The sequence below is a fragment of the Vombatus ursinus genome, unplaced genomic scaffold (genome assembly GCF_900497805.2).
Source record: "Vombatus ursinus unplaced genomic scaffold, bare-nosed wombat genome assembly UNPS02003292.1, whole genome shotgun sequence".
NCBI lineage: Eukaryota > Metazoa > Chordata > Mammalia > Diprotodontia > Vombatidae > Vombatus > Vombatus ursinus.
Window position 1 is genome coordinate 14,923,380 of NW_020943070.1, and position 17,729 is coordinate 14,941,108.

Sequence of the window (17,729 nt, forward strand, 5' to 3'; positions counted from 1 at the left end):
ACACTAAAACTTGAAGTAAACCTAGCTTAAATACTGTCACACCAACAAAGTACATAAAAAGTGATTTTTACTATAACCTTAATTAATGTCTACTATGACCCAAGCCTTATGTTTGACATTTTTTTAAATGACAAAAGGGGAGCAGGGGCTTGTATAATTAAGTTTCTTTCTATAGAGATTCAAATCCTTCACAGTCTAACTTACTATTTTTAAATAAGCTGACATTTATAAATCAAGAAAACCTATTGAATCCATTTAAAGAACCAGAACTGGATGGAAAGTTAAGTTTTTGAATGTCAGTTTCATATTTTGACTTGGAAAACTAGAGGTAGGGGGGTGCTGGGGAAATGGCTGATAAAAACCTGTTGCAACTGTAATTTCTTCTTCTGTGCTTTTCTCAGAACAACCAATTAAAGATAAATTGTAAGACAAAATATCCTGGAACAGCTGTTTCCGGGTAAAAGTGCAATCTTGCATGTGTTGCCTGTATGTAAAATGACAACAGCACAAAAGAAACAATTATGTACAAAGTTAATTGACAGCGAGATTTTCTTTTTAATTAAACAAAATGTTGATGACAGACCAGAACTTACCATTGACAATCATCATCATTACATGTGCCTGTTAAATCAAAACGGCAGAAACACTGTTTCGGTTCAATCATATTACTGTACGATACTGAACTGAGGTAAAGCTTTTCCTTGGTTCGAAAAAAAGGACTAAATCTAACAAAAAGGAAAAAAAATTAAGTTAAAAAAAGCAACCAGGATGAATAATTTGATCTTCACCATTTTTTTTTAATTTTGCACCTTATTCCCAATAAAAGTTTGCTAAATGCATGCTAAAGTGACTTTAGAAAATACAGAAAATAAGTTGCAACAGTATGCTACATATATAGTCAAAAGAATTAAAGTAAAAAATCAGAAGGAAAAATCGGAACACCAAGCTGTCACCTGTACTTCAATGACTTTGCTAGAATTTCAGTTTTATCAGGGATCTTAACTGGACCTAAGAAATAACAGAAAGTGTAACCCAGCATTCACCTGCCATAAACTGCCTGAACAAGAGGCAGACTGCCAACAAACAAACAAACATCCCTTCAACAAAGCCCTTTAAGTTTTCAGCAATCCAAATAGTGAACAAGTATTTCAATGAAAACTACTACAGTAACAAAAACCAAAAACAAACACAGAACTACAGTATTTCTTCAGCCAGAGCTCATGGCATCAGGAAAGGAGGTTCCTCCAGGACTGTCAGAGGAAACAAGACCAGAGACCGAAAACATGTGGCCACCCAGTGGAGGTCAGAAAGCCGCAGCAGGCATCATGGTACCACAGCCCTCAAGGCATCCCTGGGTCCCTAAAACTGGCTCAAGTTACCAAAGAGGGCCCTTGAGATTCAGCTCTCTCGGCAGCTAGGTGGCGCAGTGGATAGAGCACTGGCCCTTAAGTCAGAAGGACCTGAGTTCAAATTCGACCTCAGACCACACACTTAACCAGCTGTGTGACCCTGGGCAAGTCACTTAACCCTCGACTGCCTAAAACAAGCAAACAAACAAAAGATCCAGCTCTCTCAATTTTAAAGATGCATGGAGGCCTACCTCCACAAGGCTGAGGTCAACACAAGTAGGACAGTTGTGGAGGTTCACAGTGTCTCTGTCATCATTTCATCCTGTTCACTTTCTAATTTTTCAATTTGTCTAACTTAATAATTTTACTTCCTCTTCTTTATCCAATTTGTTAGTCTTTTCCAAGAACCAGCTTTGATAGGTTTAGGGGTTCCAGAAGTCTCTTCTTATTAACAATTTCTCCTCTAATTTTAAATATTTCATTTTCTGCATGAATTTTGGGTAATTTTTAATTGCACATTCAATTCATTAATCCCTTTGTTTCAATTTTGTTAACGTATGTTTTCAAAGCTATAATTTTTTCAGAAAATAGCATCCCAGAAACTCCAGTTTGTTGTCTCATGGTCTCTTTCACATGGTTACTGTTTCTATGATGTATTCTTTGCCCTGTTAATTAGTAAGTCTCTGCTTAGGTCTATACTTTTTGCTCTTGCTCCCTGTACTAATTATTATTTTTATTGCATTACTGCCTATAATGGATATCAAATGCAGTGAGTTTAGCATTTCGTTTTTACATTTAATAATTTTTTCATGACTTGGCTCAGTCTTTCTTTTAAAGGTACTCTGCAATCCTATGAAAGATGTGTCTCCTTTAACATTCCCATTTATGAGATAACTTAAGGCTTTCAACTCTAAATTTTCTAATAGTTTCTTCAGAGAATGTAACTTCTTTGACAGGCTTTGTTTCTTTGAGTCTTTGTAATCTCCAGAAAACAACACAGGGCCTAACAGGTAGACGGTGCTTAATAAAAGTATACTAATTGATTTTTCCCTTTTTATCTTTATGTCAGATTTGTCTAGCTCTCAGCAAGAAATATTCAATTCTATTACTGTTTTACTATCTCTTTTACAATATCGCATATCACTTGTTGGGTGAGTTTAATATTGATAGTGGTTCTTTGTTTTATGGATCCTTTGAAGCAAAATAGTTTCCTTTTTTATCAATATTGATCTCACAACTTAAAATAACCAGAATACTGACTACTCATGGATAAGCTACTTTGATATAAGAATGATAATACTACCTAAATAAATTTACAGATTTCACGCCATACCAAACTAACAAAAGTGTCCCTGACAAAATCAAGCAAAATAATAACATACTGTATCTGGAGAAATAAGAAATGCAATATCTTAAGGGAAATAAAAAGTACTAATAAAGAATAGCATTTCAGGCCTCAAGTCATACTACAAAGCAAAAATGATCAAAGCTTTGTGGTACTTGTTAAAAAATAGAAAAGCAGACTAAATAAGGAAGATTCTGAAATAGATAAAGCCATAACCCAGGCTTTGAACAACATAAATTACCTAGGGAACTAACTCCCTATTTGACTAAAACAATTCTCAAGAAAAGTGGAAAGTAATTTGGCAGAAGTCCAGTTTAGATCAAGTTTCTTACACCAAATGCCACCATAACCTCAAAATGAAATAATAAATGTCAGATTTAAAGGAAGTGTTGGTTAGTTTTTTTCAACAGTTGTGTTTTCCCCTCTTTTTTCCATTCTTTGTCACAAGAAATTACTTTCTTCAACCTGGAGAAGGGAGAGATACATTGGAAAATGTAGGTGATAGAAAAACATAAGATAGGGAAAAAAACATACTTTAAAAAGAAAAAAATACAGTGTATGAAGGAGATATAGTACAGGAAGAACATTATGAGGCAAAACTTAAAAGGTAAAGTGTTGGGTGTCTGACTGCCAAAGCAACAGTTTATACATTAGGTAAAGAGACACTGAAGGACTATAAGCAGAGGAGTTATAAAAAGTGTAATGTGAAATACCAACTGAAAGGGCAAAGAGAGGTTAATAAGATGAAGAGACCTGATAAACTACTGAGATCACCTAGGTGAGTGCTAATGACAGCCAGAACAGGCATGTGAGATACGACTAGTGTTTCACAAGTTGTGTGTGTGGTTTTTTTTTAATTTTTTAAACATGCTAATGACTTGTGTAAACAAAAAGTACTACCTGAAATCTTTCCCAAGACAGATAAACAATTGAACATTTTTTTTTTTTTACACAATTTTACATAACAGAAATTTGAGTAAAAGGAATGAAAGGTCTGGGTTCAAATCCCACTAACACCGACTCTGTTATATGAGTGACCTTGGGCAAGTTATCTAACTCCCTTATGACTCAGTCTCATTATCTGTGAAATGAGGTAATAAACTGGTCTCTAAGATCCCATTGGACTCTAATGTCTGCTCTACCATCTGAAACCTGTAAACAATGCCTTACCCTTAGGACCACCAATCAGAAACTGCACAAAGCCAAAAACCCCTTACCATGGTTGGTCCTGTAGTTTAAAAAAAAAAAATCAAATCCAAAGAAATCTCACAATTCTTTTAAGAATAACCATCACCAGTTCTGACAGCTTTTCAGATTATCCCACATTCCTACCTTCTCCTGCCTACTCTCCTCTCTCTCACACATCCCCTTCCCCCAACCCACAGAGTCAAAGAATTGAAAACAACTGCATTTCCTAGGGACTTCAATCCTGTTTTCTATGATCCATGAGTTAATTTAAATGTCTGACAGAGAACAAAGGTCTATTTTTATAAACGCGCTTGCTTTCAGTAAAAACTGACATTATCAATGACGGCAGAAGAGCAACAATGAATTCTCTTTTACCTGTAGGACTTAAAAACAAGAAGAGGGCTGTGGTATGGTCCAAATGGAAATGGTTTCCCTTCTGTTTGTTTGTTCTGTGATGTAACAATATCCACATCCACAGAAATTTCCTAAGAAACAAACCAAAAATGTTTCATATGGCAAAAAACATTTTAGAAAGCAAAATTTAACTTTCAAAAATAAACTGTAACCTACTTGACCACGAAAAACCTTTTCTGAAATGACGGAAGTACTTTTTGAAATCAGTTCCTTCAGGCTATCCTCGTTAGCATGCAATCTTTTCAATTCATCAATATTTAAACCAAGAAACAGTTCCGGTTTCTCCACAGTGTTTTTACTGGGCTTGTTTATACATTCCTTATTAGGTGTATCTGTGTGCTTCAGGTTCGGTTTGGTGAAAGAACTGGATTCTCGGAAAGATCTCCTTCGTTCTCTGCTTGAAGTCGACAGAATTTCATCATCGACATCATTTTCTTCACTGTCCAGAGTCAGTTTATCTTGTGTTAGATCATGAAGGGAAGGCTGAGGTAAAGAAAATTCAGGTTCTTCTTCCAAAATAGGGGCTGTATTTGACTGTTCTTTTGTTTTCAGAGCACGAGCTTCTTTCAGCTTTTGAATCTTTAGAGCGTACTCATATTCGAGTTGCTGTAATCGTTTTTTTTCCAAAGCAATCATTTCCGCTGAATGCTTTTTCGGACTTGATGCAGGGGAGCTGTCTAGTTTTATCATTTTGTTTGGCTGGAAAAAGAAAGCATTCACTTTCACATTCTCTGTGATCTCAAGAACATTAAAAAATAGTTGTCACTTACCTTTAGTCAGCCATTTCACTGAAGTCTAAAACAGTTTCTGTAGCTAAATTCTGAAGGCTCGAAGAGGCACGTACAATCACAAATCCATTAAAATAAACTTGTACTCTCTCCTGCTAATTACAGTAGTAGTAGCTACATTTGTATAGCACTTAAAGATTTGCAAATCACTTTATGTATATTAACTCAGTATCCTCAAAACCAATATGAGTGGTAAAGGATATCACCATCCCTATTTTCCAGATAAGGAAATTGAGGCAGATACAAATTAAGTGATTGGCCCTAGGTCACACAGTTAGTAAGGGTCAGAGGCAGGATTCAAGCTAAGGTCTTCTTGATTCCAAGTCCAGTAATTAGATACTATGACCCCTAACTGCCTCTAGAACTTGTAGACAAAGGCTGAGCAAATTATTACAACCTCCCACCCATACAGTAGTATTTCTGTAAGCAACTTACTCCAAAGTAATCTTGCTCCAGTTTACGTTTTCCTATTTCTTTACTAGCCACTGCTTTTGCTCGAGCAAGCTCTTCTCCATATTTTAGTGCCAATGCTTTCTTAACTGTTACTCGCTGCTGAACTCTGTGAATCTGCAAGTATAAGAAAACTTCTAAAAACCTATTAAAGAGAAATGTACCTTTGAAGAAACATCCTCTTCAATTCAAGAAACTTTTAAAAGTTGATTATAAATGAAATTTTTGTATGTAATGAAATGTGATATATGTACTGAATATACTTAGTGGGAATTTTTTCTTTTTAAAATGAAGACAAGCAAATTCTATATGAATTTACACAGGTCAGGTTGTATAAAGCCATGAAAGGTCTCTGGACCCGGTGAGAAACAAGGTGTGTTGCAGATTGAGGGCATAAAGCAAACGTGAAATTACAGGTGTTTGAAGCCCAAAATGCAGTATTACTTGTTCCTGAAGCTTTTTTAAAAACATCCTGTTAACGTTAAGGATTTTTTCAGTTGCTTGAAGTTGTTCTGTAAGTTTCACAATCTTTGTTTCAGCATTCCTAACAGATTCCCTCTTCTTAGCCTCTTGCTGCAAGAGATTCTTTAACATAGACTCATCTTTCATCAGGAGAAGTCTAAATGGGGGGGAAAAACAGAATCAGAACATTATCAGAAGAAAAGAACCTAGAAACTACATAGCACAAAATGGTTTTATATAAACCATCTAGGGATTAAAACAGAAGAACAAATGGAGATGTCACAGTCTCATGCTTAACAACGGAAATTTTAAAGCCTTCAAAAACAGCCGTTTTGAGTTAAGGCCTAAATGAAAAAATGCTGTAAATAACTAATAAGAGAAATACAAATTAAAACAATTCTGAGGTTCTACCTGACAACCGTCAGATTGATACGAAGACCAAAAAATGAAAATAACAATCATATAAGAGGCTTTGAGGACAGCCACTGTTGGTGGGCTGTGAAGTGGTACGACTATTCTGAAAAGCAATTTGGAACTATACCCAGAAAGTCATGAACTGTGCATACTCTCTGACCCAGCCAAACCATTACTAGTAATATATTACCCTATTCGCTCCCACCCCAAGTGATTAAAGACAGAGGTAAGGACCAATATGGACAAAAGTATTTATAGCACCACTTTTTCTTGTAGCAAATAACTAGAAACAAGTCAGATGCCCATCAATTCAACAACAGATGGACCAATCATGATTAAAATATGTAACAGAATTATTATTGCACTATAAGAAATCACAGAAAGAATGAATTCAGAGAAAACTGGGAGGGAAGGACTTATAAACAGGTGCACTGTCAAGAAAGCTGAACCATTAGAACTGACAAGGGTAGCTAGATGGCACAGTGGAATACCAGCCCTTGAGTCAGGAGAACCTGAGTTCAAATCCAGCCTCAGACACTTGACACTTACCAGCTGTGTGACCCTGGGTAAATCATTTAACCCTGCCAGACTCAATAAAAATTTTTAAAAAATAAATAAAATTTAAAAAAACCTGACAATGACAACATTGTAAAAGAAAACAAATCTGACACCTATAACTATGATCAATGCAATAACCAACCACATTCCAAAAGAATGTCTCCCACCCCTCAAGAGACATATACTTTTGGACACAATCAACCCAAAACATTTTGTTTTGCTTGATTATACTTTCATTGCAAGGGAGGGCTTCTGGGGGGGGGGGGGGTAGGAAGGAGGAGGAGCTGAGAATAAAGAGGTAGTATGTGATAAAAAAAAGACAAAAAAAGCATCAGTGAAACATTTTAAAAATTCAGAAGCAAGCAGAAGTTCAGAAGCGGACAGAAAAAAGCAAGGCAACAGCGGTAATAGCAAATTAAATTGAATATCCATTTTTTAAAAGCTGCTTATACTCATGATGCTATCCACATCCAGAGAAAGAGCTAAGGCATCTGGATGCAGATTGAAGCATATTATTTTCTCTTTTTTCTTTCTTGTGGTTTTTTTTTCCCTTTAGCTGTGATTCTTCTTTCACATCATAACTGTAGAAATACGTTTAATATGATTGTACATATAGAGCCTATATCTGATTGTATGCCGTCTTGTGGAAGGGAGAGGAAGGAAGGGGGATCAAATTTAGAAGTCAAAATCATATAAAAGTGAATAAAGACTAAAAATAGAGAAAGAAAAAATAAAAGCTGCTTACAAAAGAGTCATGATTTCCCATATAATTCCAATTTTCTGGCCTTTTTTGTATAGAAATGCTCATGTTCTTCACTTTTAAGCTGCTGTCTTGCCTGGTTTCAACTCCACAGAACAAGATGCCCCTCCCAGGATAGCTCATCCCTTCTAAACTCATCACCAGGCTGCTAATCTCAAGCATTAATTGACATCCTTTCCCTCAGCCTTTTCTCCCCTCTGACTGGAGGGCAGAGCACCAAACTCTTCTCAATGCCTCCCTTTATGGAAGGCAGAAACTGGACTCAGTTCACTTCACTTTCTATCTGTTGCCTTGCCTGGATTCAACTCCACTGAATAGGATACCCCCTTGACAGGTACACCCTGGTGTCCTGCCCCACCCCCTCTACCTGCCTCCTTTTGCGCCATCTCTCCCCCTTTAGATTGTAAACTCTTGGAGAACAGGGACTTTCTTTGGTTTTACTAGTTGTATCCTCAGCGAATAGCATAATGCCTGACATATAGTGGGTGCTTAATACATATTTACTGGATTGGTATTTATTAATGATTTTCGAGTTCATAATAAAAGAAAAAGCTTAAAGTCTATTTGAATTAAAGATTTCAGTTCTCAAAAATAAAGATGCAGCACACCCAAAACAATATATGCATATAAAGATTTAATAGAATAGGAATACAAATGTTAGCAACCATATTTAATTAGCTATTACTTGATTCACACACACACACACACACACACACACACACACACACACACACAGGCAAACACTTGTTGCCTACAAATTACTTTGGCACCTTCACATCTATATACATGCTATCATTTCGAACAAGGACATTAAATTTCTCCTTAGGCTAACTGGTGGTCATAAACATCACAAATAATTCTTGAAAACTGAAGACACACTAAGAGTGTTCAATTTTGAGAAAATATATTGAGCATATATCTAAAATATGTGATGCTAAAGCTTCAGTTTTTCACTTAAAAGAAAAAAGTTCATTTTACTAAATCTAATATGTAATACTTGCAATATTAAATACTAAAAATGGAAGGAATCTTTCATAATAGTTATAGAAATCATTCCAGAATTACTTGCATTATTAGAAATGCTATCAATCTCCTTACAATTAACTTTAAGTGTTCAAGAATTGGACAACTTAAGTATTGTTATGACCTTTTTAACCTTTGGTAGTTGAAGTTATTAATTTCATTATTTTAAAGTATTATAGTCAACTATATGTTTCTGACATCTAATTACTGAAGCAGGCCAGAAAATGGCTTGCACTTTCTCACTGTAGTCCTTTGTTCCAATGTCACAAATGGTACAAACCCAAACAAAAGTAGTCAAAGTGAATGAAAATTACAATTCTTATCTCTTCTTAGAGAATACAGACAGTTCTTACTTTCCATAAGTGGACCACTCCACAGACCTCTACATAAACTGAGTTTTTACATAATACAAATCTGCAGATGTGGGGAAAGAAAGGAGGCAAAAAGAGAGCCACACTCCCATGGAGATAGGGGGCCAGCACACAGTTCAGGGACATGTGGGGGCCAGGGACAGAGAAGAAAAAACAGGAAAAGGAAAACTGGGGGCTGGAATTAGACATGCAGTACTCGAGTGCAGATGGACAGAAGACAGACTTGTTACCCGGACACACAGGCAGCTGAGTGGGGCAGAGCAAAGGTCTTCCCTCTCGGAGGTCTTTAAGCCAAGCCTCTCCTCCCCAGTGGTTTAGCAACAGTTCTACTTTCATTTAAAAGGTTTTCTTTTTAGAGTTTTTGGTTTTTGTTTAGGGTTGGGTTTTTTTTGGGGGGGAGGGCAAGGAGCAGAGAGAGTGCATAGTATTGTATGGTTAACAGATTTTTTTTTTTTTAGAATATAGAATTCTTTCAGAATTCTTTATGTAAGTCATATTTGTGTAATGCAAATTCATATAAAGTAAGAACTGTCTGTAGTTTATTTCAGAGTTTGATATTAAACTAAGCAAAACTAAACAAAGTGATCACAAAGCAATAAAATTGCTGAGCTTTTCTAAATAAAAACATACCACATTTCTGTATCTGAACAAGTGCTACCCTTCAAAGTAATCACCTTCTGAGGCTGTACTTATTTCAAGTGACGGTTTTTAAATTCTTTGGAAATTACCATAACAATTTCCATGGCTACATGAAAAACAGAGTCTTACTTTGCCACAGTTCCTTACTGAACAAAAATGACCACCCAGAATGGTCCATCCACCTAATTTAAGGGAATTGCCCCTTAAAAAGGTCTGGCTATTTCCAAAAATCAAAACCAAAAGAACAAAGATCTACAAAGCTTGATTGGGGGATCCGGGGGTGTCCGCCAGTTGCTGCAGGTAACTCAAAAGATAGAAGAGTTCCAAAGATATTTTCCAAAATGGAAACATCACATTGTCTTGTAAGGTGACTATTGCCTACTTTAAAGGAGATAACTCTCATTTCAGTATATCATTTCTGGGATGTTTGTTTTTTAATTACATTACTTACCTTATGCCTCTAGTACAGGGTTGGGGAACCTGTAGCCTGGAAGCCACATGTGGCCTTCTAGGTCCTTGGGTGAAGCCTTTTGACCGAATCCAAGTTTTACAGAACAAATCCTTTTATTAGGAGAATTTGTTCTGTGAAGTCTGGATTCAATCAAAGGGCTGCAATTGAGGACCTTGAGGCCACAGGTTGCCTACCTCTGCTCTATTAGTTCTTTCAATTAAATCCAAAATTATTATAAAAGATCTCAATCATTTTAAGTTTTAACATATTATCAGTAAGAGAGGCACTTTGGAATCAGGAAGACCTGGTTTAGCTCTACTTCTAACACAAACTAGCTATGTGACTATCAGCAAATCATTTAATTTCTCAGTGCCCTCGGCAAATCTCAAACTAAATTGCAGAACAACTGCTGATCTAAATTGGTAAAAGAATTTTTCCTTATGGGAAACCCTTTATACTAATGAAATCACAGGCTCTATTTAAAAAAAAAAATTCTGCTTGTGAAATAGAGTACGAAATTTAATTCACCACAACAGAAAACCTCCTCCCTAGCTCCCCCCAAACAACTGCTATTATCGGTTGAGATGATAAAAGACTTACTTGTGTTTCTTAAGTTTTGCTTCTGCATCTGTCACCTGCTTAGTAACCATTGCTATTCTTCCCACCCCGTCAATTTCACCGTCTGAGTTGGCAGGAGATGATGAGCTCGTCTTCAGCTGATCTGATTTTATTAAACGCTGTTTCTCTCGACTAAGACCAAAGTAAAAAATAAAAGGGTGCGTCAATACTCTACTAGAAGGCGGGGAATATCAAGTAAATAAAAACTTCAAAACAAGTTAAGTTTGTAAAAACTTAAGAGTATACTTACTAAACGATAAACCAAAAACATTACTATTGAAAAATAAACCCTGATTTGAATAACCTGAGACAGCCTCCTTAGTACCTGTGAACACTGTACTAGTGTACACAGTAGTGTACAACACTTTTAGGCACTTGTGTAGCAGGCACTATACTGTATCAGTTGCTGGGGAATTAAAAATGTTATTCACTCCTACTTATTTTATAATTATAGTGTTTTCTGATGTGGTTTAAAAAAAAACAAACACACACATATTCACTTCTATATATGATTATCTGGCTCCCCCTCCTGGGTGATGGGTATAAATAACATTTAACCTGGTGAAAGAGAAAAATCTTCCTCAATCATGTCCCACACAGGCTTCCATACTTAGTGTGGACCATTTTTAAAAAACAGTAAATACTTTTAAAAAAATTAAGTGTATAACATGCCACTCACCTGGCAATCTCTTCTTTTAATAATCTATATTCAATCTTTTTGTCTTCTGGTAAAGCTTCAGGCGTTCTCATAGGATCATTTTCCTTTTCTGATTTTGGTGGTGCTTTTGGTTTTGAAGCCTATGAGAAACATCTGAAGTCAAGTAGAACATACTCCAACAATAAACACAGTAGAAACAGATGGAATGCATTATGTAGGCAAATTTTTGTAAATAAAACTCTACCTCTTAGGCACAGTAACATACTTATTTTCTAAATAAGACGATTTTAGGAAAACAATAAAGCAACTTGCTATTTTTGAGAATGTAATCAATCATAAATAATATCCCAACCTCTATTTCTTTTGACAGTTTCTTACAATGCAAATATTTAATATCTCCAAGTTTTAATCCATTAAAAATATATCTTAATTATATCATCTAATTCACAGGGGAAAAAAAAATACTGTTCTCTAAAGGGACAAATTACCTTTTCTTCCTCTTTCTACTGTCCCACTTACCTCTGCAGTCCGTCTTGCTTCTTTAATCATGGATTCCAATCCTCCAAAGACACTATTTGTTGAATTGGATGGTTCCCCATCAGATTCACTATCATCAGAGTCATTTAGTGTTACCACCACTGATTTATGTTTAGGAAGCTGTAAATATAACACGTGTTAGTGGTAACAGATGATTCTTTTCTAAAGAACAGACAAATATTCAATAAGTTAGAAAGGACCTTAAAGATCATACAGTTCAAACTCATACCTGAAGCACAAATCTCTTTTATAACTTTCCTAACAGTCATCCATTTTTAGCTTTGTGACTCTCGGTGATAGAGAACTCAGTCCTTTCACAAGGCAACCCACTCTATTTTGGGGTAGCTCTCCTTGTTAGATGAAATATACCACTATATAACTTCTACCCACTTCTCTTACTTTAGCCTTTCAGCCCAAGATAAGGTATACAGCTTCAACTTGATCCTATTCCTACCAGTCCTGGTTATGTTCCCTAAATTCCCTATTCAATTATGGATTTATCCAATTCTTATGCGTTATCTATTACCAAAAAATTAACAACTCATTTTAAACAAAAGTACAATTCTTACAAAAATATCAGTTATCCCCTAAAGTTTCAAGGATTTACAAGTAATTAGTCAAAACTATTATCTTTTGCTATGCTGTAAGAATAATCTCAAGCTTTTTGTATTTCAAACTACAACCAAACTATACGATACTTTGCAAGTTTCTAATTGAAAAAATACATGAATTCTTCTATATATGGTTGATAACTTCATAGACCCTACTACAGAATCAAAAACTGAATCCAAAATTCTGTCTTATTCTCACTCAAAGCTTCCCAAAAGCTTTTCAGGTAATATCATTTCTCTAAAGTGCCAAATATAACTTAATAGCCAAAGGGAATCCCTTACAACCATCTGAAATAAGTAATACAGGTATCCTGACTTTACAGATGAGGAAATTAACATGATTCCAACCCAGTTCTCTCTTAATGCTAATACTGTTCTCTGCTTCTATTCAATTTAAACTGTTAATCAGAGTCGCCCTTTACATGTGGAGGCCAAGATTACCTTTAAATTATCTTTATTTAGGAGGCCTCATTACACGGATACAAGGCTAGACTTAAGAATCAGGAAAACCTGGGATTGGGCCCTGATACTATTACTTGTTGTGTAACCATATGGTCAAGCTACTTTTCCTTCCCTAAACCTGTTCCTCCGAGGAATGAAAATAGTAATACCTCAAGTACCTAACTCACAGAGTTGTGGGGAGTATAAAATAAGGTAAGAAATACGTAAAGTGCTTTAAAACACTATATAAATATCAGCTATCATTATTCTTATTTTTCTTCTATAAAATCCCTTCCAACATAAGTAGATCCATGCACAGATAATTCATTTGGGAAAAAGTCTTTCACATGGAAGAACCCCAATGATTCATACAAAGTAAAACAATCAACTCTGCAAGAAGTCAAACAATTAAACCAACTTAAAGTCTCTTTCAATCATATAGGCTGTATGTGCGGCTCAGAAGGGAAAACAGCAAAAAGGAGTAATTATGAGGCATCACTATTCATTTTATTTCTCCCAAACTGAAAACCCAAGCTGACCTCATCTGATGGTCTCTAAATCACCACAAGCCCATGTGGTCACTTTGTATTAGGTAATTGACAAAATTCTACCAACCTTGTATTTATTATTCAGAAAAGTATTCCCAAAACAATGTTTCTAAGCAGCTGAACAGAAAAGCATATTACTACCACATTTACTTAACCTTAAGAAGCTAACTAACTTCATGAAACAATAGCACAATTTTGCCACTTTTGGTACTCCAGAAAGTCTCTATACATACATTGTGGTAGCTTGTTTTATTTTTTAAAAAGATTAAGCTACTTTTTACCGATATCACTGTACGTGGAAGACGAGGTCCTCTGTGAAACTTGGGGTTCTGTATTCTAGGCTGAGATACTGTGTTAATACTGACTATTGAAAGATTGCTTCTTGGCACAGGCTGACAACTGTTGGGAACTGGAGGAGAAGGTGGGCCACTATTACTGGATGTTTCCTAAATATGGAAATAAAATATATAAATTGTTATTTTTAAGTGGAAAAAATCATTTATAATATTTAAATATATCTACATTGTTATCAGTATTGGGATCATTCCAACTTCAACAAAAAAGGTAAACACCAAAATAAAAAGCTAAATGAGAACAAAGTGCTAACTTAGCTCAATAATGCCATCTAGAGGTTTAAAATTACCTCGGATTTAAAGGCTCTTTTATTAGCCAGAGATTTAAGTAACTCCTCCCGAAGCAGCATTTCTTCTTCTTCTTCTTCATCTGCAAAAGGTGGTTTGGGAGGCTGCTCAGGGTCTTCTGGAGGAAGGGGGGGGAGAGGAGGGAGAGGGGGAGGAAGCTCAAGAGAAACACAAATACTCTCCACATAAGGCTGGTTCAAAGGTGGCAGAGCCTAAAGATGTTGAAAAAAGAAAGGAAAAAAGATGAGTAAATAGCAAATAAAACCATAAACATCAGAAAAGTTTTTAATGGAGAAAAGACTTTAGATTATTGTTATTCTAAGTGTGATGATTTTAAATGAATAATTTTTTAAAACTTCTCTCATTCACCCATATAAATTGGATCAAAAGCTCCTCCTAACACATGACCCTTGAACTTCCATGTACCTGTTCCTTGAAGGGTCGAAGGCCCTACCACTTTTCTCCTAGTCGAGGAACTTTCCCCAAACTATTTATTATCTCTTACCGTCTAAAATTATATGGAAGACACTCAGTCAAGCTAAAGAGAAGATAAAGCAATGCCTCATTCCACTCCCTCACAGCCCCAATCCAGGTTGAAGATGTCACTACCCACCGAAGCCACGTCTAACAAAAGAGGAGTTGAATTAGGGTGAACAGAGATTCTCTTCCAGCTACAATATATGAGCTTCACAAAAAGCCCGGACTCATTCCACAGAAGTTAGGAGAGAAGGCCACTGGGGAATATATAGGAAAGGAAGGAAAACAGATGTTCATTCTAGGGAATTCTCCAGAGGGCTCTTGCTTGCTTCGTTACAGACTGTATTTGTTTAATGGCATTCACCAGGATCCGTGTGAGCTCTAAATTTACTTGTGACAGTTATGAAAAGAGAATTTCTCTTCAGTTTGTTTTAAAAAGATTCAGGAACTCCAGTGGCTGTCCCATGAAGTCTTTCCTGAGCCCTTCCTCTCCTTTAGTGCTTTCTCCCTACTGGTCATTACCTCTGCACTTATTTATCCATATACATATTATGTTCTGAAAAAAACATAAGCTCTTTAAGAGCAGAGGCTGTTTCATTTCTGCCTTTGGATCCCCAACACACTTAGCACATTAAGTGGTTAATAACTGTTCCCTAAATTAAACCAATTATTGTCTAAATCAATCCTCTGCAACATATAAGAAGAGGAAGCAAGTTCAAAGATCTGGTCCAAAACTAGGAGGATTTAGGAAAGATCAACCAAGACTATATGTACGCACATATGTACATACATGTGTATGTATATATACGTGTGCATGTGTGTGTGTGTGTGTGTGTGTGTTGGATTGGCTGGCTATACATTACACTGTCCTAGAGAGCTGTTCTTTTCTCATTCTGTTATATAATGGTGAGCCTTGCACTATAGTTTTTGTATAGATATTAAGATAAAAATTAACCAAAGAGGGACTTGACTTTCCTTGTGTCACCTAGTTCAAAACATGACCAATTTTGTAAGATACAATTTGACCCTTAAAAACAAGATGGCTTAAAATTTTGGAAGACAGAATTTAACACAAATAAAAACAAGATTACTCACAATTCCCTCTGCCAAGATGCCACGGTAGAAATTAGATAAAAATCAGGGGAAAAATTAAGACAAAATCTGTCTCAATTTAAAAAAACAAAACTAAGGAACTATAAATATTTTGTAACTTTAAAAAATCCTGAAAATGAAGTGTGAACTTCACTTTCTTTTTCTGTGGAAATTACGAGATATCAGAACTATTTTCAGTGACAAACTTCTTCGGAAAACACAAGTAATTATGAAACCAAAACTATCTAAATCAATTGTTCATCAATCATTTCTGACAGAAGTCTGATACTAAGATATATTAGGGGGAAAAAAAAACACAAACATAAAAGACCAAAAGCCATTTCCCAATAGGTAAGTAGTCAAAGGCTATAAACCATTCATAGAAATTGCAAATAATTCACAACTGTTGGAACAGTATCTCCAAATCACTACAAATTAAAACCCTGAGATTTCACTTCACACCTAGCAAACTGGCAAAGACAAAAGATGAAAATAGTTAATGCTGGAGTGAGTGGCTGCAGAACAACATACACACTAATATACTGTGGTGGGACTGTGAACTAGTCCAACTGCTCAGGAAAACAATGTGTAATTATGCTAAAAAAGTGACCCTTTGACCTTCTTCCTCGCTGAATATATTCCACAAGTGGATTAAAGGCAAACAGAAAGATCCCCTATATACCAAAATACTTACATTTGCTACTTTGTGGAAGCAAAGAACTAGAAACAAAATAGATGTCCATCAAGTGAGGAAGAACTGATAAAAACAAATTGTGGTACATGAATACAATGGGATAGTATTGTGCCAGAATAAACAATGCAGAAGTCTGGTGAGACTTACATAAATTGATGCAAAATGTAGTAAGCAGAACCACAATGACTACAGTGAAATAATGTGCGATTAGAAAGACCAAACTTGGCCCCAGAAAAGAAAAGACAAAAATCAACTCTCCTCTTCTCTTTTTTGAAGAGGTAGAGGACTGTAAGAATGGAATGCACCATATGCCTATACGATACTGCACACAAACAGTGTGTTGGTTGGTTTCAATGAACTATTTGCTTTTGAAACATCTTTATTACATTAACTCACTGAGCAGGGTAGGGATACATTTGGACATGAATGGGGATGTAGAATCAAGGACGTGAGCAACATTTTTTTCTCTAAAAAAGAAGATACATGTAATTAAACTCGTAGTTCACGATTCTGATACTTTCTGGAAACATAACACTTTATTATCAGTTTTCTGTGCAACAAGTACAAATAAAGATTCAAATAATCCAAAATTCTGATTCAGTTTTGGGATGACAATTTTATTAAAACAGCTATTTGCTCAGACTAATCTCAAAATCGATTTCTATCTTCTTAGCACAAACCCGCTCAACTACAAAGAGATGTCCAAAAGCATACCAAGACAAACTATAAAGAAGCCAGAATAGGCTTAAAATGTGGATGAATTTGCCTGCAGTCATACTCAAGAATATAGATTACATACACTGAATAAACATTGCCTGTTTTCAGTAATTCCATTTCAAATATTCATTCACTATAAAATCTTTTGACAGAAAAGATAAAAAGAATGAAGTAAAACATACCAAAAGCTGACTTACTGAAACCTGAGGTGGCGGAGGCAAAGAAATAGGTGGTAACGGAGGAAAATACCCCAATGAACACTCTGGGAAGAAAAGAGGCTGTACTGGAGACGCAGCTATAACAAAACATATTCAGTTACTGTTAACACTTTTATTACAGAAATATTCTAACAGAAAATAATTTTAAGATATTTAACTTAAAAAAAGGTAAATCTCCCAGAGACCAAGCTAAGGCATAAATTTAGATTGTTATCAAAGAAAAATGCCCTTACAAATACAAAAACTCCATCTCTTCCAATCCTTC

At 35.6% G+C, this 17,729-nt stretch overlaps 1 protein-coding gene across 1 annotated transcript in view; it reads right to left on the bottom strand.

Annotated features, from left to right (window-relative positions):
• The window catches only part of ZFC3H1 (zinc finger C3H1-type containing), a 65,403-nt gene that overhangs the window by 24,471 nt on the left and 23,203 nt on the right, over window positions 1–17,729 (bottom strand). The window contains exons 7-18 of the mRNA XM_027872258.1: window positions 17,429–17,541; window positions 14,269–14,478; window positions 13,907–14,071; window positions 12,008–12,145; window positions 11,510–11,628; window positions 10,813–10,962; window positions 5,979–6,153; window positions 5,520–5,651; window positions 4,453–4,995; window positions 4,258–4,367; window positions 594–725; window positions 363–484 (exon numbers count right to left, since the gene is read on the bottom strand). Of these exons, the coding sequence (XP_027728059.1) occupies window positions 363–484; window positions 594–725; window positions 4,258–4,367; window positions 4,453–4,995; window positions 5,520–5,651; window positions 5,979–6,153; window positions 10,813–10,962; window positions 11,510–11,628; window positions 12,008–12,145; window positions 13,907–14,071; window positions 14,269–14,478; window positions 17,429–17,541 (2,109 nt within the window). The remainder of the gene's footprint in view (window positions 1–362; window positions 485–593; window positions 726–4,257; window positions 4,368–4,452; window positions 4,996–5,519; window positions 5,652–5,978; window positions 6,154–10,812; window positions 10,963–11,509; window positions 11,629–12,007; window positions 12,146–13,906; window positions 14,072–14,268; window positions 14,479–17,428; window positions 17,542–17,729) is intronic.